Source organism: Cygnus atratus, chromosome 16 (genome assembly GCF_013377495.2).
Source record: "Cygnus atratus isolate AKBS03 ecotype Queensland, Australia chromosome 16, CAtr_DNAZoo_HiC_assembly, whole genome shotgun sequence".
Lineage (NCBI taxonomy): Eukaryota > Metazoa > Chordata > Aves > Anseriformes > Anatidae > Cygnus > Cygnus atratus.
In genome coordinates this window covers 12,130,092-12,153,009 of record NC_066377.1, presented here as the reverse complement: position 1 = coordinate 12,153,009, position 22,918 = coordinate 12,130,092, and the positions used below count along the sequence as shown (strand labels likewise).

At 39.6% G+C, this 22,918-nt stretch overlaps 1 protein-coding gene across 1 annotated transcript in view; it reads right to left on the bottom strand.

Annotated features, from left to right (window-relative positions):
• PTPRT (protein tyrosine phosphatase receptor type T) overlaps positions 1 to 22,918 on the bottom strand; it is a 532,802-nt gene that overhangs the window by 325,351 nt on the left and 184,533 nt on the right. Inside the window, exon 3 of the mRNA XM_050713944.1 lies at positions 1,087 to 1,212. Coding sequence (XP_050569901.1) covers positions 1,087 to 1,212 — 126 coding nt within the window. The remainder of the gene's footprint in view (positions 1 to 1,086; positions 1,213 to 22,918) is intronic.

The following is a 22,918-nucleotide window of genomic DNA, read 5'->3' as shown; positions in this document are numbered from 1 at the left end:
AACTTGTACCAGTACAAGCCCTCCTATTTATTCCTTGCCTAACAAATGGCATCAAAGCTGTGGGTATTCCTATTCCTTCAGATCATTCTGAGATCCATAAATTCAAAGATCTGTCATGTCTCTCTAGTTAGGTCTACCACGGACAGGGAGTGGGACACAAGAGGGTTGAAGCTGAGGAACTGTAGAGATAAAATCGCCCTCATTAAAATGGCAACACATCCAGAATGATGAAATACATTCTTACAGACAAGACCAGAAAATTAACTTCACAATTAGCTTTTGGAATACCAGAGCCAAATCAAGCAGCCCTAGGTGTTACACAATTTGGAAGATTCTGTTCTGAACAGTTTCCAATTTAAGCTGTAATTAAAAACAGAAAAAAAAACAACAGCTAGCTTGTTATCTTGGGTGTTTGTTTTCTACTGACAGCTTCAACATACCAGGATGAACACCGGCCTGTCTATCCATGGCTACAGCAGGGTGCTATTGTTGTATCAGCTCTATGTGGTACCCTTAACAGGCACCTAGCAATTTGAAGTTCCTTAGCCCAATAATTTACAGGCATAAGAATACCTCTAGAACAACACAAAATGTTGATTCTGTCAACTAGCGCACACTTGTCACAGTGCAATGAATTAACTGGAACAAATACATTTTTAATACTGAAATCACACTGGCTGGTCAGCTCTGTTTGCCATTGTGTCAACTGCTTTACAGGGGCTTAGACTACTATTTTAATTTAAGAAAATTAAAAACTATTAAACTTATGAAGTTTAAGAAACACACATTGATTTTTAGAAGACTTTAGTGTGCTTTGTCAGAAGGTTTTCTTCAACGTGAACAAAGCATTCCAGAGAACTTACTCTGGTACACATCCACAACATAACGTTTATTTCCAATAAGAAATAAAACCATTGGAATCTACCATTACATTACTGTGAGCTCTTCAGAGAATATCGAAAAGCATCATATGGAAGACTATGCTATTATCGGATGTTCTCACTGTATGTTAGCAACCCATACAGGAAAAACAGCTGATTCTTACAAAGAGCAATACCTCCACTGTTGCTGAGGCTTTTTACTTACCAGTTGGGACAGCAGGATCCATTGTTGGCTTTTCCCAGGTATTGATCTGCTCCCAGGTAAATCCATTGGTTCCCAAGGCCACACTATAACCACAATTACTATAGTGCTCATCAAATGAGCATCCACCTAAAAACAAGAAAAATGCATACATCGTTACATTAATTATTCTCATTACAGTAAGTTCATTTACTTTAGTATTTTGTACCTAGGTTTACACAAGGAAAACGGGAAAAAATTTCCTGCATATAAGATTTCGGACAGCAGAAAAGGTATCCAGAAAATATTTTTGAATTTTCAACACTTCGTATCCTTTAAAAGCCCCTCTTCCCTCTCTAGACCTCTTCCCTTTATTTCAACCTACTAACATTTTCAAGGACAGCTGCACATGATGAGCAGTGCAAATCTTTGCATTTGGGTTCCAGTAATTGGTACTTCACAGAATTTTCCATGTCAGATATTCAAAATGAGAGGAAGAAAGAACCCAAGTGGCAAAGACAAGCATAGTAACACTGTTCCCACAGGGAATCCTCACTTCATTTCACTTTTAAGCCTTGAATTTCACAAGGCTGGGTTACACCTACAGAAAAGGCAACCTTCCTTTCTGCTAACTCTCATGCTAAGTAACGTGAAGCTCTATGTGACATACAACTGCTCCTCCAGGTCTCTCAGGTCAGCATTTTTGAGTGCAAGCCTTTAATTTTTCTACACAGAGAATAACAAGAAGTGGATGGGAATGAGCATTCACACCTTCCAGACTGCTAACTGATCTTTCCTCTGCAATTCCTGAAATACTTGGAAGAAGTGGTTAACTGTCACCCAAGAGCTGTCTGAATACTTGAGGATCAAGAGAAACACATTAACAGTGGAACAAAATTTTGTATTTCTACACAGACTTCAAAACTTGTTTCTCAGGCAGGCAAATCAAACTAGTGTAGTCCCGAGTAGGGTAGTCCTACTCTGCTGAACCTCCCTTCCATCAGGCACATTCTTCATATCCACCCAACTCAGTTTGCCAAACATATTGCAGTACCTGATCCATTAGATCAGGTAGACTGGGTCCTTGGGTTTCGACCTTAATCACACCAACAGTGTCTCTCTCCTGCTTTGGCTTTCCCTCTTAGAGAAGCAAGGAGAAATTTCTCTGCAGTTACTAACAGCGCAAAGTCAACTGGACACATCTAACACCTCTGGAGCTCCAAGGACTGAGCAACGCTCAGGGCTACACTAACTTGCTTTGCCAGCCAAACTGCCGATTGCTCTTGACGCTAATCAGAGTTACATACACAGAGATGTTCCTGACTCTTTCCTCCTTCCCACAGGCTGCACTGCCTACACATGCACAATAAACTGTAAGTACATAAGAGATCTGTGGTTTCTGTTCAATAACAGTTACCCAACAGAGGGGACATTTATGCACAATTTTGTTTTCACCTATATTTTCTCCTCTCTAGCTCTCAAGAAAGCCCAAACCTGTCTCAGTTCCTCATAAATGACAAACCCAAATCACTCCAAATCATTAATATTTACTCAATCCCTACTCCATTAAAGGACTTAATGTGTACTCCAACTGCAACTGGATTTCTAAGTTTCTACAAAACTTCACACAAACTATTTCTATTTAAGTATATACTCAAAGAATTTGATCGATAGAGTATCCAATGCCCCAAAATACCACATTGCTAAAGATAAGTTTAAAGATGTAACTTCTCTTAAAAGAAAAAATTAATATATTGTGTAATTTTAATATAAATAGGTCTGATGACAGATTTTATGACCCTTGCAACCTTGCCTGTTTCATCAGCCGTTGCATTTTTTTTTTTTACAGATTAATTTTTGCTTTAAATTTACCATACTTGTGAAGCTTTCCCAGCTGTCAAAGTGAGGATTACACTTCAGCTGTTTCCCCAGTTTTAATTTAATTTAGGTGAAAAAGTTCAAGTTTAACATTAAATATGCTTATTAAAATGTCTAAGGGAAAACAGGTGTTCTGTGAGGAGTATGCGACAACTGAAAATCACCTTTTTCACAGTGAGCAGGTACAAGAGATGATATCAAATACTCTGCTCTGTCTCCACGTCAGGCATTCTAGTTTTGATAGATTCACTTTAATAACAGGACTTCAGACATATTCCATTTACACACAACCTCTGTTCAGTATACTACAGCGTACAATAAATGGCACTGTCTCTCAGCTATTACTTTGAAGGGTCTGTAAACAAATACTCTGATCATGCCCAACAATTGTACGAGGACTCATGTTCTCAGAAAATTGCACAGGTGATGCTATAAAGTCCCAGAAGCAAAATAAGACAACAACAAAATACGGGGTAGGAGTCTTTAAGAGAGATTTTGCAGAGATTTTGATACAATCAGCAGAACAGGTTGTTTTATACATGCAGAGGTAGGTGAAGTTGGAGAACGAACTGAAAAGGGATACAGTGAGAGCTTCTGGAAGTTAATTGGGAGTTGCCACTGATAAGAGATGACACTTTAGGAAGTTTGAAAGTGTCTTGTCTGAAACTCATGGCTAACCTTGTAGTAAGACTGGATAAGAATGAAAAGGATAAACCATGGAGAGCCTTAAAAGTAACAACAAGACAAGCTACGTTTTTAAAGAAAGAAAAGTTAGCAGAGGAACTGCCAAATGCAAAGTGACAAGGCAATAAGCCAGAAGGATTAATTTACTAGAAGAAACAGAATTGGAATTTGGAGAGGTGAATTTGCAGGAAATGAGAACAGGGAGAAAAAGCTGAAGTCAATTTTATAGGCTTCGAAAAGCAGACTGGTTGCACAGCGAGCACAGGAAGGCCGAACTCTTAGAGCTCAGCAAGAGGAAAGGGTCTGTCCACTTTTTGCTAGGTGTGTCAAAAAAGAGGAGAACGGAAAGAGGGACCGAGCTGGGATCCAAAGCCATGTTAACCCATGAGCAAAAAGAGTCAGCAACTCCTCTGTTAGCACTGTTGAATACAGTATACTTTGTGTTATTAAAAAGGAATAACTTCAGAAAGTGCAGGGAAAGAATCACAACATCTGAAATACGGCATAATATCGGGTTACCCTAATAGCACGGGTTTTGTTCACATCCACAAAACAAACATACTGCAGATGGTCTTAGCCTCATCTTCACAGAAGACAGACATGGCATTACAGCTACAGACAACTGAGTCACAGTCAGAAAAGCAGCCTTAAAATCCCACCCCAAACTTACCTCAGAAATTCAAGATTCACCTCAGAAGACTCCTCCAACACCACTTCCCCAGTCCCCCTCAGCACTTGGCATGCTGCAGTGAGCTCACTCTCCTCAGAGTGGCCCCCCCTCACGGAGCCCCCCCTGCAGGCCCCGCTGCCAGCACCCATATCCAGGCACCCAGTGCAGCTCTTTAAAACACGAAGTTCCACTTTAAACTGTAAATCTAGCCTCCAAGTCAGTCAGGACTGTTCCCCCACACTTCCCTGAAGCAGGGTTGGGCAGGCTGGGGGACCTGCAGGCTGCCCCTGGCCGCAGCCTCACCTGGGCCGGCCCTGCCCCATGTTCTGGGCCCTGTGTGGGGAAGGTAGCCTGGGAGGAGAAGGGAGAGATTGAGGAAAAGCCTCTTGCCTACACTGTGGAATATTGTTGACCTGGTAGTTGAAAAGTACCCTTATGTTCAAGTGTGTGTTCAGGACAATGAGCTCCCGAGCAAGACAGTGAGGAAACACAGGGTAAAGGTGCATTTGATGTGACTGCGCTTGCACAGGCACTCCTCACACTAACCTGATGAGATTGAGCGATCCACTCTACTACACAAGCATCTAGCTGCAAGATCCTTGGAAATTCAATTACTCCCCACTAATGAATTTCAGTTTAAACTAGAAATTTAATTATAGTCTTTAAATGTCCTCTTAAGTATGGACTGTGACTCCAAAATGGCACAGCAGGCTAAAACTAACAGATGTATTATTTTCACTGACTTCAGCGTAAGCTTAATATTTAGCATGTCCTAAGGTATCACCTACATGGATACTAGAGAGCTAGAGGAACATAAGGGGGGGGAGGGGGAAGGTCCATCTTAATACAAAACTATCCATCACAAATATAAGCACTTGGCAGCAGAACAGGGCTATTCATTAACAGAAAAAAATAATCCACAAATTGAGAGAAAAAGATACCATGCAGTGAATTTAGATACCAAGTTTGCATGTCACAGTTCTAGCCCCAGCATCACACAGCAGCTTGTAGGAAAAGTAAAACATTTGCACATGAACCAAAAGGGGGTTCTACGTCTTCATTAACTGTTAATGGGACTGGGGATTTCAGGAAGCAAACTGGAATCTTTCCACTGATCAGCTAAAAATTATCAGTGAAAAATGCAGTTGCTAGGTAGTGCAAAAGAAAAGGAAATTGAAATGAGACTGATACTGTTAGATAATGCATGTGGTATTGACCTCCTCTTTTCACAAAATGAAACCTAAACAGGAATGAAGTCCTTCCCTTCCTGAAAAGGGTCATATTGAAGCAAATAACAGCTCACACAGGAAGGATAAAATATCCCTTGTTCTATACTGCAGGCCTGTAACAATGCCACTGCTCATCTGAGTGATGCTAATTAATCTTGAGCAGACCTATCATCAGTTACTGAATCTTGCCCCTGGATTAAATGTAAACCAGCCTTGCATAAATTGAATGCCTCCTTTGAATACATAATTGAATTTGCAGAACTGTGTGCCAGGGGGGTGTTTAAATAAGTGCACAAATATGATAAAAAGGACTTCACGCCATTATATCTAATTCAGTAAGCAAAAATAATGGCAGGGCATGTTCCAATTAGTGTTTGATTTATTTATTTTAACAAATCCAATTAGTAGAATGTTTTATAAAGTCATCCAATGTCAAACTCTCACGGACTCACCAGATAAAAAAAACAATACTTCTAAAAAGGGATAAAGAAACATTCTGATGGGAGAAACCTCATTGGTCATCCTGCGTTTCTAGATACACACAGGAAACAACAGCATCAGGCAGTTTGATCAAGCATTTACGGCATTGCCATGGTGGGGAAGAAAGCAGAGAGCAAGAATCTCAACCATCTCATTTGTCCTCCTCCAGATCTTTCTTCTGAGGCACAAATTGTTAGCTTTCTCCCTTATTAAAAAAATAGTAAGAAAGTAGAAGTTGTGAAAGCATACGTAATTCCGACCAAGGCTTTTCTCTGGAACATCACTTTTGAAACTCAATTGAAATTTAGTCCTTTAGTACAGACCATGTTAGCCTCACAAAATATGAAGAGCACAGGAAGAAAAAAATGCTCTCATGATGAGGTAGTGCTTATGAATTGTAGAGTTCCAGAAATTAAAATATCACTTTGATAATTCATGCTTGTCTATTCCAACAACATTTTTGTTTACAACACTGGAAGAGATGCATTTGGCTCATTAGGATAACTACTTCTTCTATGGGATTTATCTCAAAAATCCATTTATAACATTTTTCAGACTGCAGACTTCACACAGTATATCCTTGAAAACTTTATTATATATTATTATGGGGGTGGGAAGGAAAGGAGAATAGAAATGTGCATGTAATGCTTGTTCTGAGTCACTTCGTTTAAGATGGGATAAATCTTTTCAAGGGATATTGAGGTTTCCTCCCACAGAAGGAGTAGTGTTTTATGTGTCTTTTACTCTGCCCAGAAAGATTAAGACAGATGACACCAGACATATACATACACGTAACCGAAAAGGCTAACCCGAACCAGAAATCCAATCCAATTTCTGCAGACCAGATCTATTTCTAATGAGCACTGTTCAGTGACTTCAGCTCTCAACAGGCATCGTGCCGAAGAGGAAGACACGTATTGAGGGACTGGCAGAGGGCACTTGTCACTTGAGATAACTTCTGTTTCAAATGTAACAGCCTGGAAGTGATATGCTTTGCATATTCTTAGGTACCTGCATAGTACAGGAAGAGAAGTTTCAGAAAGGCCAACAGTAACTTAGTATCTCATTTGTCAGAACATCATCCTTCTGCCACCATGTTATCAATCTGCTGATGCAACTGGCCAATTTCAATCAATATCTCATGATTTTATTAAACTACACTTATTCTGTATTCCCAGGTTTTCAAAGAAAACAGTCTCTGCAAAAATAAGATAAGATGCTATGACTCCTTAAACTGCAGGGAAAGCTCTGATCAGGTCTTATACCTCAGTCACCAGAGGATCTCCACCAGGAGAAATTAAGGAATAGATTCCCCAGAGTATAATATGGTACAAATGCTTTACATTGGAGCTTATAACCTCTTTTTCTTATGTCAACACTTTTGTCAAGAATTGAGTTCATACCTAGCAGAAATTCAGGTAAGTCACTCAACCATGAAACACAAATCCACTGAAAACCAAGCTTCTCTACCTCTGGTGCTCACAGAAGTGCTTCTCTCAAGGTATCCAGATGTTCTGGGTTTTATAAGTAAACATCAGTGATTTCTCCAGTGCCTCAAACACATTCCTTTAGTTTCTGCTGCAAGTACAATGACTTTTGTTGGCTCCCCACTGCACCTATCAGTCCTCATTGTTAAGGGATGATTCATCTGCCACTGCTCAGTTCCATTTCTTTTCTTTCCATATTTCTTTTAATACATAGTTATTTGATTTTATAAGCAAAGGTGGTTTTATCTACTCTAGAAGGTGCTACTCCTTTAAGTTATTAACAAGTACCTTGCTTAGATATGGATCATTCTTATTGGATTTAACTCAATTTCATTTATTTTGCATGGTCTGTCTCACAGCAATCAGATCTTTCAGATGGGGGAGCAGGTGGGGAAGTGTGTGTTTCACTGCAATGATGAAAATAACTTCATTTTATGATTAATATATATATGTATATATAGGTTTTATTTGTTTTTTAAATCAGGATAGCCATTAAAAAATGAATGCATCTTAGAAAAGCATTTCATTTCAACTTGAATCTGTAGTGGTTCTAAAGTAGACTCAAGTTTGGAATTTTTTGCAGTGCTTTCAAGCACCATCAACCTATTAAGACTACAGTACTAAGGATATACATTTTTTGAAAGTTTTTTCCAAATTTATTTGCCACGAAATTGCTATCTGTTCAAGTTTAACATTATTTCAAAGTGCATGAGAGTAGATTTGTAGCTTACGAGCACAGTTTACAGTCACACAAAACACGTGCCTGGATACAAACACTGTGCGGATGTTCCTCACATAGAAACCTTGCTATGAACCCGATATTGCTGATGCTGTGTAAGAGGCCACCTAGGGTCTTTCATGATTAACCTCACCAATAATAATAGCTCGGTGTTATGAAAGAAACAGACTGAATAGTTGCAGCGTAGTCTAGGAAACACCTAAAGACAAAGCATCCTCCCAGTAGCAGGTTTTTTGTTTGTTTGTTTGTTTGTTTTTACCAGTGCTACTCCAAAGAAATTATTGGCCTCGAATGTAGAATAAAGTCTGACAAACCTTCTCAGTTATCATCCTGATCCCATGGAACCACTCTGCTGCAAAATGAACACTGTGGCTAGGATCCTGTTACATATCGAACAAGCATTTAAGCTGCATTTTCTGGACTTGTCAGGTTAGGCTAAGCTTTCATTCTTAACTTCATTATTATAGGCTGCTCTTTGAAAAAGCTTGCCCACATGTCTCATAATTTGAGCCCTAGACCAGCTCATACATTCATTATTAATTCTGCACCTCATAATCCACCAAAGACAAGTGAAATCACTTTAAAGTATCCTAGGAGTACAACACTAAATGTCATTTGTTTAAATTGATACCTCCAAATCAAGGATGACTCATCTAACTTCACTTGCCAGAATGCGTCCTTTGTTTAACACCAAGAATATCATTTTTCCTTCTGACCACTTAGCTGTCAGTACTTCAATAGCTCAATTATTTAACATTTTGTTGGTCTATCGAATTATATACATACCTATAAGCTTATCAGTATTTTTTGGTTTTAAGCTACAGAACCAAGTCAGCTAACCCAGTGCAGTGCTAGCTTTGCAAATTCTAAGTTTAGTTTCAGTCTGCTGAAACAGAGATTTACTTACATGAAGACTTCCTTATTCCCATGTAATTAAACTTGCAAAATTAACACAGGTTTTCAAAGTCATGCAAGATGCTTAAACAGAAGTTGCCTAATGGCTTTTGTTATACTTCCAGCTAATCATATCTTCTTAATTCATTAGTCAAGTAGCTTTCCACACTTGAAGCAGGCTCCTGCTTTACTCACAGTATGAAATTAAGAATCCTTTTTTAAAATGCAAATTCATAGCACCTACTTGCCTTTATTTTTGTAGCCTAAATATAACATAACCTTTACTTTGCTTCAATTTGTTTTTGTTTTGTTTTTAAAGTTACAGGACCTTTTTTTCCTCCTAAAATAATGCTGCTTTGTATTCCAAAATGATTACCTATGTTTGCTGAAGTTGTGCTTAGACATATTTGTCAGTAAAAAAAAAATAAAAAATAAAAAAAATTTGTGGATATTCATCGTTCCTGGAGAGAAAAAAAACAAACATTGCTTAGTCCTTCCAGCATCTGAAAACTCCTGGGTGTAATTATTCAATATATCTAAACAGAGTTACCCAACGTTGTATTTATTGTATTTTAAATGTAAAATTTAAATGTATTTTAAATGTAAATTGTATTTTAAATGTATTTTACATTTCGACCAAATTCTACATCAGCTATTGCACTGGAGTCTTGACCAGTCAGAACACTATTCACTGCCTTCATTTCACCATTTACAAAATGTCACACTGACTCTGTAGCTTGAATAGGTATTCATTTAAATTACGTATCTATTTGACTTTTGCCATCCACCATGGCAGCAAAAAAGCTGTCTGAAGATAGCACTCTCTCATTTATTCCATTAGGATTTATTCTATTAGGAAGCCTATCTTTCTTAAGCTTTTTTTTTTTTTTTTTTCCAAACTTCATATTAACATGTTTGAACTTTAGGCAAGTAGTTGTCATTGACTGACTCATATTATGCTTGGTGATGAATGAAATACTGTCTGAAAAGATAGAATTTCAGGGACTCCAAGCGCTTCTCTAAGTGTTACCTTTCTCCCTTCTGTGTGCTACCGTCCCGGTAGTGCTCCCAGGGCTCCTGGTTTGGAGGAGAGTCTCCTTGTAGCAGAGATGCTTTCTTTGAAAACATCATGGCCAGAAATCATGAAGAGAGTAGCTTAAATTAGGGTAGGAAGTCTGGTTTATTGCCAAACCAGTGAACAAGGCATACAATTAAACACTATCTGGTTGTAATCAGAGGTAACTAGAATAGATTTTTATCGTTTTAGAGATGAAATTAAGCACTTACCAGACTGACATTTTCAGAAGCATTCCATTAGCTCAATGCTCTTCCCAAATGAAGTAAATTAAAATAACACTCAACTTCAGGAAAAGTCACCTCTTCTCTTTGATAGTTCTCATCATTAATTCTGCAAAAGCTTCTGTAAAGCATTCTCTGAAGCTTCACTAAAACATTAGCAAAGCTAAACCCCACTAACACCTACCATAATCTAGGAACCACACCTCATTTCTGCACCCACAGAAAACTACCTACAGTAGAGAAAAGTACAGAAAAAGTAGTACTAGTACAGAAAACTACCTACAGCAGAAAGACAAGAAGGTATGTACACACAATCCGTAATCTAAGTGATTCAAAAAAATGCCAACAGTTTAAAAGTTTTCTTGTAGAATACTGTGGTGGATTGATTCTTGTTGATCAACACTGATTTTGTTAAAATTGCATCGGAATAACACATGCAGTTTAATCTCTAGTGTTGTGCTGATCTCCAAAGATTGCTCCTTGAAATTTGACCTAGCATACTTAATATGTACTAGCTCAACTGTGCACTGGTCAAATATCAGAAATATATCTAAAAATGCACACCATCTGTTACTGAGTCACCAAATAAAATCTCATTGACTAACACAACGGTACTAACTTGCAATGAGTGCCACAATTGACCTACCTTGTTGAATTTAATCTCATGCTTATGAGAAGCTATTCCCAGTGTCTGGCTGCAGAAATAACTTTTACTGAAGTCTAACAATTTTTTACAGGTACAAGTTTGTAGATTCTTCAGACTGAGGTTCACGAAATACCTCGTTGCTGGCAGTTACTGTTTCAAATTACAAATGAAGTGCAGTGTCAAGGATATCTGGAGATACACATTTTAAACTGTTTTCAGTTAAATCATGATCTTCATTCAATGTGTCAGGAGCAAGTCAACCCCTGAAATAACAGTGGCTAGCCAGCTGCTCTGTTTTCAGGTGCCCTGGAGTCAGACTAGGGGGCAGGATGTCAAATGCTAGACTATGCAGGAGACCTTGCAAAGTTTGGACAGCTGACTGATGACTGAGACAGTAATGATCAGCTAGATTCAAGCTTTAATAACCTGTTAAGTGATTTTTACTATTGTTTTCTTAAGTTTTAAGTCCATTTATTCTCTATTTTTCACACATTTTCTCCCTTGATGCTCTTGAGTGTACCACTTGCATTGCAATATCCAGGATGTTTTTCAGAATCACAGTAAAGTGGGGCAGAGAGCACCAGAAGCCTTGTTGTCCTCTGCAGCACATTGTAAACATGGGGATGATGGGAAGATTTACTTACTTTTAGCCTCCAGAGTCCTCTGTGCAAATTTTTTTTTGTGCAAGGAGCAAAACATAGATACGTGCCAAGAATAAATAGATCCCTGCCTAACAGCACATGTGAGTTCTTGAAAATATATGGAGCTCCTTTTCTGTTTAGCCAAATTTCCTACTACGGTATGTGAGCATACATGCAAAAGTGCCTCTCTAATTGCAGCTATGAATCTTCCACTTACAAGGTCTGACCCAGAACATGCATTTAGCAGAGCCGCAGCTGCTGTGTTCTAAACTCCGTATTAGAGAAGGACAGCAGGGGAAAGGAGAGAAAATTAAGGGCATTAACACAAATGCAGTTCTCTAAAACAGCCCATATTTTGTTAAAAGGTAGGCCATCACAACACATCACACCGCTCCGTGTTGTTCTGAAGCACCCTCAGCCAGCTGCAACCAGCGACAAATCACAGATAATCTCAAAAAAAATGCCCATCAGCCATGTTTTGCTGGGGCTGTTCCACCAAGGGAGTACAAGGCACCTTGCCTCCATCCTCTGATGGGGGGAAGTTATTTGCTAATAAGAGGTTGTGAGCAGTTCAATACTATCTGCTCAGACTGAAAACTGCACAAATAGACTAATTTTTAACGTTTTAAGTTCACTATGCATTTCATTTAGAAATGGGTTCAGGCTGTGCTACCCTTATTATATAAAACTCGACTGGTATCACACTTAGAGCAACAGAATTTGTATGGCATCATTTAAGGGCTTTTTCCTGTCTCTTGGATGTATCTTATCCAGTTTGAGGCTCAAATTTAGTTTCCATTTAAAATGTATTTGATCTATAAAGAAGGATTTTCTGAATTCTCCCGTTTTATTTCCTTTTAAATACCGTCAAGTTTGAACCTGGTCAGGAAGCATCAAGCGCTTAAAGCATTTCTTCCTAAGACAGAAAAGGCACAATACGGAAGAATCTAAATGCAATCATTTCTCAGGATACTGAATGACCAAATTCTAATACAAAACCCTTTTCTGTCATATAAACTGTAATTTCAGTCATAATTTAATCCTCATTTCATTGATTTGAGGCACGAACCAGGTACTCTGAGCTTTTTATCCCAAGTACACACAGGTACAACACACACATCACACTGCAGAGCAAACGGACTTGGTGCAGCTGAGACAGCCCAGTGAAAAACAGGTTCTAAAAATTTAAGTTTAAACCATGGTTTGAAATAGCATTTAACTGACAATATGCTGATATTTCCTTTTAGTATCCTTCAAGGATTTTATAACACCTTCTATATAAGATGTAACACAAAACACTCCAAAAGTTTTGTAGCCAACCCTCCTATTGCTGTCCCTACACTGAAATAGTCTAGGCTCACAGGTGCAATTTGGATGTACAAAAACCTCATTTGATGGAATCTACTTCTGGAAATAAGGTCTTAACATTAGTTTAAGAAAATAATTCCTTTGCTTAAAAGATTTCTCTTTACACTAGGAGCTGAAAGACACTGTCTCTGTAGATTAGACAAACAGCTTGTGTATGATATTGTTCTATCCACATCCCCATCAAGCCCTATAAAATACCTCTCCCACTTGATTTTGGTACAGGGAAGGGTATTTATGAGTATAGCTGCATACAGTAGCTTCACCAGAAGCTGGCACAGGCAACTTCATTAAAATGTAATGCATTCCCAGTGTCCCCAGGTGAAGGTGCAGGTACTCAGAGGCAGACATTAAAATGTCATCCTAAAGATTTCAGCTACATAGTTAAAACTGAGAGTAAAATTTCTAATAAACTCAGTGTTCTTCAATAACATCTTTATACAGGTCATTGTAATTTTAAAATAATTGTGCAAGAAACTGATTCATTAAATATATGACGCACATTACATTTGTAATATTAATTCAGAAATTAGATTCAGTTTCTTATCAAGTGAATTGGTATTAAGTATACCAATCCAATTAGAACCATACTGTAACTGTATTGATACTTCAGTTAACAACCCCACGTTAGGCACTACTGCCAAAAATAAAAGAAAGTTAAATTAAGGTAATGCTTTCTTAGTGTTTTCCCTATGGTCCTTCTCTTAAGCTGAGGGAACCTAAAATCTTTAGGACTTCACGTGCAATCTTTAGCACATTGCCTAAAGTATGGTAATGACAAAAATAAAGCAATCTAGTCAGGTATCGCCATTTGTTATGCATGCACTTTGTAGCCTATGTGAACAAGTTTGGCGTAAGACCTTCTTTTTTGCCCTAGGGTCACATCATCGACACCTGACCAGCACATATCTGAGACAGGCAGAAGGAAAAGACAGTAAAGCATTTCGCACAACTTAAAATCAAAAAAGAAAGATGAAAGCCCGTCAGACCAAAGGTCAGACAAGTGCTAGATGTCACTTGGGAAAGATGCAAGAGCAGGACAAGCACACAGTGACTCTTCCCTGAAACACCTTCCCAGCCTCAAAAGCCGCCTCACTCACACCAGTTGCTCTTTTTCAACAAATCCGCTGATCATTTTCATAGCCTACACAAACTTTGGGAATCTGCAAGCACTTGTGATGACTTCTGCAGCTTAACCATCCTCTGACAGCTTCTGGCAACTACTTTCCTAGGATAGTTAGAAACAGAGAGGGGGCTGTTTCTGCCCTCACACAAAGCCATCCTAGCACAGGACACCGACACTGTCTTTGCAGAGATGGCATTTGCCTCGTGTGCTGAACTGGCACTCCAGTGATGAGAAAGGGATTACGATGTATTGTTTTCCCATGTAGGTGACAGTATTTGTCGGGCTGTACCCAAGAGGCATAACTGTTTTGTATCCCATTCTGCACTTAGGGACAAGACAGACTTCTCGCTAGGCTATCAGCCTACAGGGTTTTTTTCCCTACCTTCTAAAGAACCGTCTCACAGGAAGAAAAAAAATGGTACACTTGACTGTATTGCAGCAGTTCTAGCAGTTTAAGGCTATTTTAAGATTAGTTAATGAATAGAAACCTGACAATGAGGTCCCAGCTGGAATAAAGATGTTATTTAACTACATCTGAAAACACTCATCTGTGGCAGAAACTAATAGAATTTCCCAGAACTGTGACTACAATTAATACGGACTTTAAAAAGCAATATTTAACTAGCAGTTATAATTTTATTAACATAAAGAATAAAAAGAATCAAGGTGAAGGGACTTGGTTTCACAGTTAAAGATTATACCAGATAGAGCTGCGTAGTTCGGGTTTTGTCTTTAATGAAATCGTTCCCCTTTCCAATCCTGTTTTTTCTCAGAGAGATTATACGTCCATAAATCATCTGCATTCAACTGGGAACATTGACTTTACTGAACATATTTGACCTGACTTTTAATTATGTCACTGACTTCTAAAAACACTGTTCAACTTCAGTGATGCCACTCCTCACAGAATCGCAGCAGCTCAATGCAATCTTTGCAGTGAGATTTCTCATACACATAGAGCTAATGGACACATTTCTTTAATGGAATGTTATCATGAGCGTTGAGTGAATTTGATTACACTCAACTCTGAAAACAAGAAAATGGAAACAAGACCTACTACAAAGTGACTTTCTCTTTCCTTAAGAGTTGACAGCACCCACTGGGAACACTGTACACATGATGGCAGCAAGTTATGAAGGCCTACAAGATTATATTGTTTGAGCCATTTGCCAGAAATAAAAATTGCATCATCTATCAGCAGATAATCCAGCCTATCTGATTATCTTTTTATCTACACTCATTGAGGAAGAAAAGAGCAAGGTATACTCAAGAGAACTATGACCAATGGCATGTCATCCACTAGTAACATCTCATTTTCTTGTCAGTGTCACCAGAGACCATCTTAACATGGCTTTTTCAGGCTGGCCAGAGGACACCATTATGAGGACAGAATAAAGCAGAACTGAAAAGAAGAAAATACGTACAAACCAGTTTCACTTTAACAGTTCTCAGACTGACCTAGAATGAGGTTTCCAGAGAAAGACTTGTCTAAAAGAAAAGACTTATCTAAAACCACAGTTGTGAGGATGCTATGCTCAAACCTGCAAGACTGTTCTCTGCTGAACACAAGAGCTGGGGATGCAACAAGCAAGTTTACGTGTACCTACGCAACGACAAAGTAAGATACTGAGTTGTCTTAGCCCATGGAAGGCACCAACACAGGCAAACCACTGTCTCTTGTTCTTGGGCCTTTTTCTACCTTGTATTTTTTCTTCTGAAAGTCAAAGTGCTATGGCGATGATTCTGGATGTGTAACTAAGCACATAACTTGGAGACTGGTCAGTGAAGGGCTGGCCCATTAGAAAAAGGATGAATCTGGAGTGTTCAGAGCATTCAGTGATTTTCCTTTTCTTTCTGTATTTCCATAAGTAGTACCTCCTAGCCTCTGTTCTCTTGGCTTAATCATCATTATAGCCCCTCTTTGCACCTGTAACATACTCAATCTTTCTTCTAAAGGAGTACCTGAGTTGTACAGAATACTCCAGATTAAGTTGTTTTTGACCTAAATATCCTTATCTATCACCTTACACAATCACATTCCCTATTTCAGGAGCAAACCTCTCTGACTCACCTCAATCACCTCTTATTAATGCTCCAATAGCTTCTTGTCACTTTCCACTGATTTTTCCATCCTAAAGCAAAAAACTAATTAATCCCAAGATGCATGACCTTACACACTGCAATACTAAATTACATCCCATTTCCATTTCACCACGTTTCAAAGTCCTAATTCCTCCAGCCTGATTAATTATCCTCCTCCAACCACGTTTCATTGCCTATGTTAGCACATTCCTTTATGTTGGGAGCATCAGTGTAAAAAATCTCAAGAATTATCCTTTACACCTTTAGTTAGCCCAGCACCAGTCTGATATAGTAGAAAAGCATACAAAAAGCTAATACTACCCAGGTTAGTCCCACACTTACACATTTAACACAATTCTTCTGTAGCAATCTAATATTTTTATGGTAATATTATAAAACCTGAGTGTTAGATCTAAGCAGCCTATCCCTAGCACTGCACCTCAAGCCCACAGTTTTTCAGCAACATCCAGTCAAACAGTATGTCCAGGTACTGACTCCTTCATGAAGTCTATCTTTTAGGATCTATGCAAATGTGTTTCCAAAAACCCAGACTTTAAATTAAACCTCTATCTAGCCTTACCAATCAACATTACAAGATTCAGTAGTGATTGAAAGAAATTGTACCAGCTTGAGCCAGTCTTTCATCCATCCAGTCCCCTAGAGCTTACTAAAGGTTTTGACAACTTTATTTAAGACCTTAGATAAAGTCAGTGGACTGTCATGCCGTTACAGCTAAAACTGGGTAATTATTAAACAGAATCTGATTTTCAGTAGTGTCAAATTGATACAGTATTAAACAGATAGGAAAGTAATGATGAGAAACATAAGAACAAGTATACTCGCTCTATACCCTTCATTTAACAAGTTCCTATTCGATTTTCTCAAATTTAAAGTTACTGTTTTGACATGAAACATCAATAATTTATGAATTAGTAAGTTGTAAGTACTTTTACTAGTTACTATAAGCTTATACATTCACGGAAATAAAGCCTTCCACTCAGAAGTAGTCTCTTCGTTACAACTAAAACATTGCAAGTTTCTTCCTATCATTTGCCTATACCAATACAAGCAAGACTTAAATACTTATTAATTGAACAGTGACGTATCAATGAGAAGTATAAGTCATGTCTGATGATCATCTCCCTTTATTGGCCCACAATGCGTTTACGTGCAAGTGGAAGGGCTGTCTCTCAAGACAGTGAACTGAAAGCCTACTGTAAGGCTCCTCCACACCCAGTTTTAAACTATTAATCATTTAAGATTTTCTCAGAAAGGGGAGGCATGCACATTGCACGTACGAAAACATAGGTTTTGTTTGTTCAATGCGTTGCAGGATTTTTCATTCAGCTTTGCATATTTCTAGGCTCCTGCAAAGGTCATTTAATTCTATCCATTACCATGCGATTTTCTATGATGGACGAAAAATGCTTCACCCAAGCTTTAACTCTGCAGACTTCATGAACTCTTAAGCTATTATATACGTCCACTAACCACTGCCTAACATGGTACAGTGAAAATGTTGCCAAGAGATATGCAAAACAGATTCCTGAACTAACCACTCTTTACCTCTTATTAAGATCTTTGTATTAAGTTCCTTCTCTGTATGACTTAAATAAGCATGATCTGCTTGAAACCCCCAAGAACACAGGAATGTAAAAAGACACCTTTAGATTATAAATGATTATATTCTTAATGTTTTAAATTATTAAAACTGCTGCCTTTCAGCACTGGCATTTCTGGGCAAATATAAAGTGCTTTCCAAGAGCCTTAAATCTCTTTGACTAAGATATCAATCACAGCTCATTTCCAAAAATGTCTCCTGGAATGGATATTCATCCTTTTTCATTTTGCCAGAGATGAAAACTATACCCAGCTGAATATGCAACTTGCCATGTACTTGTATTAACACAGCACCCCAGAGACCTAAACGATGGCCAAGAGCTGAGCAAATTCATGTTATTGTGCTGAACACTCCTTCATTTCTCTGGAATTTTTAATACACTGTATGCTGTCAAGTCCACACTGAGAATCTGTAATGGATTCCCTAGATAACAGATTTTGGTAATGTGCTGGGAGGCTGAGAATTAAGGATTAATCCTAGAAACCCAAATACTAGTTTAAGCCTTGCAGCTAGAATAACCCTAATTTATCTACTAAAAATTTGGTTTCCTCTAGTTTGACCAGAGAGCTCCTGCAGGAAACCCTCACGAGAAGGGAAGGCTTTGCAGGGGAGAGCTGAAGGGTTAGAGACCATCTTACTTTCAGGGTAATTTCATTTCTAAGACATGGTTTAGGTTTGACTGGTACCAGCCCAAAACAATGCTCAACTCCTTTAAGCTCATCTTTGATTCTCATTTTTAGGCTACATTCCTGCACTGGCCCCACACGCACCAACAAGGCATCGTGGGGCAAGAGGTCACATAACCAGCCAGCTGCTAAGTACAAATGCTAGCGTCCATTCTCTGTACTTACATCCTAAACAGCAGACCCCAGAGTTGCAGTGTTATAAATACAAGTAATTAAAAAGTGGTTTTACCTAATTTAGGACATTAAATATTTTAATTTCTCTTAAAAACAGTCATGGCATTGTTCCCACTCAAAACACATGCTTTACCTGAAGAATACAAAAGTCTCAGCAAAACCTTACTAGAAGTTCACCACTCCACCACCTTTATCCAGCGGTCTATAAAGGGAAACAGGTTGTAAGAGTAACGTTCCACTTTCTGTGCTGCTACTCCTGGAAAACTAGGAAGTAATGGATACGCTGACTCCCTTGGAGACCTCAAATGTTCACTGTGCAACAGCACACAGGCATTTTCAAGATAAATACTGCTTTTGAGGAAAGGGTTATTGTTTCTCCTTTATTGTGGGGTGTATGAAACCCTACCTTCAAATGAAGTGAATGCTATAATCCTACATCATTCTTTTACTGTTTCTTTGGACAGCTTCATTTACAACACACCAGAACACAGATTTCCATCCACCCTCCTACATCTTTTTTCTTCAAACTCCTCAAGGAAATCTCCCTAGCAGTTAACGCACCAAGCTTGCCCAATACTGCTGTTGCTCTACAGCTCAGCAGAGACCGTAAGCGTTGGGTTTGGCAGAACAGGCAGCTCTGCTCCCACGTTCAACACAGCGGAGCGCAGCTGCAGGATGCGGTGTTTTTGTCTTCCGATGTAGGAGTGGATCCACGTGCACATCCTGCCATCACGCTCGCATTCCCAAGTGATCAACCGTTTCACGCCTGTGACTGTAAAGCTTCCACTTACAGTTTAGGTTTAAAATTCCCTGAAAGGGAAATGATGTTGGAAACATTTTCATGACATGGGATAGATGCATCTGCAGACAATTCAAATGCATCCTTGGGTAACTATGTTAAAATCAAGAAGATCAATTAGCAAGTCAGCAGTTTCCAAAGTGGCAGAGTCACTTCCCCTTCAAATTTGATCTTAGCAAAGAAGCCTAAAGAACAACCGGATTTCTCTTCCAGATGGAAAAGCAGCATTTCTACGAAAGGCAATATTTTTGGTCAATATTTGCTTTCAGTTTCAATTATGTGAAAAAGGCTTTTTTCTTTTTTAATACCTTTTCACAGAAGTTATCTGACATCAAGGATAATGTTGTAATAAAATGAGTGCTAAATCTTTTCACTTCACAGTGAGAAACTTAAATACTGATAGAGTTTTAATTTGGGCTTATTTGCAGAGAACTCTACATACCAGGAAGAGCTAGCTGGAAAAATAAACGCATAAAAATAGCCAAAGAAATAAGAAGCAGGACAGACACATGGAGAGACAAGAAATAATCATTTTGAAGGCTTCCTTTGACAACTGCTCAGTACATTACAAAAACGGAGCTTAGCCTCAGAACTGGCCTCTGATGGTGGACTTTTTGAAGAATGACTTACAACTTTCTGTAACTCTGAGTTGAATTAATATTGTTTGAAGGAATTATCTACCACTGAAACAACCGTATTTCCTCTCCTTTCCCCTGTTAACGTTGAACTGACCACAGCCCAGACCTGCCCTCCTTTCACCTGTCGCCAGAAGTGGCAGCATTAGGTTTCAACTCCTACAGCACCTTCCGCACACCTCCATCTTCTTTCCTATCCCAACAACATCACGCAGAAGTCAAGTCAAGAAATAACAGCAAAGAGCAACACTTGCGCCCCTCCCCTCCCCCTTTTAAGCAACATTCCTAGGTTGAAAAATCACCGCTCAGATTTAATTTATGGAGCTGCAAAGTTCAGGTAAAGCAGTGCAGCTACAGAGCCAGGACAGGAGAAAAATGAGATTGCAGCAAGTTTGAAACCCGTGGCCTCGTCAGTGCTGTAAGCAAAGAAATGTTCTCACTGTACACGCACCCTAATAAAAGCAAGGGTTTAATTGCATTTTTTTCTCCAAGTAGCCATATTAAAACTACATGTGAGGAGAGACTTAGCACTTAACTTCATAAGTGCTCCAGGGCTGTGGAAAGGATGGTTGGTATGTAAAGAGCAAGACACACACTATGGTGTGAGGTTCATCCCTTCTTGCTTACTCCCAGGGAAGCATCCCAGAGCTCCTACCAGCTCTAACTCCTTTTCAGCCTACACTGCTGTTCCATTCCAGTGTTCACGGGGCTCATGCACAGACCCCAAAAGCAACTTTCTGCTTGCTCACACAGACCGTTTCCTTGTATTTCTACTCTGACCAGCAAAATTTCAGTCTTCCTGAGAGATAAAGAAAATCATACAAAAAAAGATTTCTTTGTGGCCACGTAAGGAAAATGATCCCTGCTTCCAACTGCTGCCATTCAGCAGAGTGGGTAGGATGTTGGTCTTGAACCCAGTACCTGGTGTGGTGTTGCACAGGAGTTCCTGCAAGTTCCAGACTTTTCCGTCTTTGAAACAGTATTAATGTCACCGAATCCCCTAAGAGCACTGCTTTAAAAAATCATTAGGTACGAAAAGCTTTCCAACAGCTCTAAGACATCAGACACAATCTCCAGCTCTGAGAGACAGGACCCAGAAGCACCAAACCCAATCTGAGCCCGTTCTGCAACTGTTTCGTGATTTCCTGGCGTTTTGCTGGCTTCGCGATTCCGGCATACAGTTGCAGCACTAACCTCACACACAAACCCAGACCAGAGCTGCTTTTAATTCAGAAATCAGAATACACTCTGGAATTTCTTGATTGTGCACCTGCCCACAAAGCTCGACCATACTCAGTAGCAACTTAAATGCAAAGCAGTCCCTAGGAGTAGTCACTCCACGAAGACCTCTTTGCTGTACGTTTAAGCAGTGACTGACTCTAGAAACAATTTGGGGCTACAGGGGAACACAATGTACCAAAACCCAAATTTCCTGCGGATGCCTCATCCTGCTGCCTCAGATGGAGCCATCCTCTGCTCCACATGCAACATTTGCTTGCTCAAAATCTCTACGCTCTTTTCGTCCTATCCCACTTCATACAAAGCATCTGGAACTCTTCCCCCTCCCCTAAAACCAGATCTTAAATATCTGAAGATTCTTGAAGTTCAGTTACCAAAGGCCTGATAAAAATTTCAGCCAGCAGCTGCTTTTCACAAGAAGCACTCTGGAGACAGCCCATTGTGTGGTTCCAGGAGGAAAAGGAACAGCGTGACAGTAAAACAGCCATTTGGTTTGGTGCAGCTTCCAGAGGAGCTTACCGCGTGCCACCACCACCCGCAGCTCTTCATGTCATCTGGAAGAGAAACCTGCAGGGAGAAATAACCACAGCCATTCCTGCCTGGTGCACTCTTCCCTGCCACCACCCCGAGCTGTGGCCATCGGGAGCAGAGATCATCCTCCCTGCCATGTGAGCTGCTGTAAGGAAAGCCAGGATTTTGTCTACCTGTGCACAATGCAGGGATACAAGAAGCTTTTGCTTCACGAGAAGCATCCTCGTGCTCAGTGCATTCAAGCAATGACTTGCTCTTGTAATTCAAGAATTCCTCAGAGAAGGATTTGATTGTTCTAGAGGAAAACAAGTGACTATCTTTCAAAGGAAACAGCATCAGTTCCCCCCAGAGGTGGAGATAAATACGCGCCTGCTTTACATCACAGGAAACGTCAGCTATAGCCACTGCTTCCCGGGCTGTACTGAGACAATCCACAAGTACTGTGGAAAATATAAAATTCGACAGTTTTCTAATGCTTCCCACAAATCAAAGCATCGTTTTGAAATGCTATGTTATATTCAAAAAAAAAAAAAAAAAAAAAAACCAGAATCCTGGGGCAAGAGCCCCAGAATGAGCCTGGTGCAGCCCCAGCAGGGGCTGAGGAGCAGCGCACACCCTCAGCACAACGGGAAGGGGCAGAGCCGGCACCCTGGCTGGGCAACCACCCCTAAGGAGCATATATTCACCCCCAGAAGAGCAGCTGCCCCCATGCAGCACGCACCGCTGTGATTTTAACCCCTTCTCCAGGGCCTGCAATTGCTGGCAGGACACAGGAGATAAAGCAGCAACAGTGCAAGAGAGAACGACCGGCAAACAGCGAACTGCTCTGCTGAACGCTCCGGGCTTCTACACGCTGAACTCTCTGACAATTCTGTACTCCCAGCTGTGACCCTGCACATGCTACAAATGAAAGCGCAGACAAATCCTAGCTTTGAGTGATTTTTACAAAGC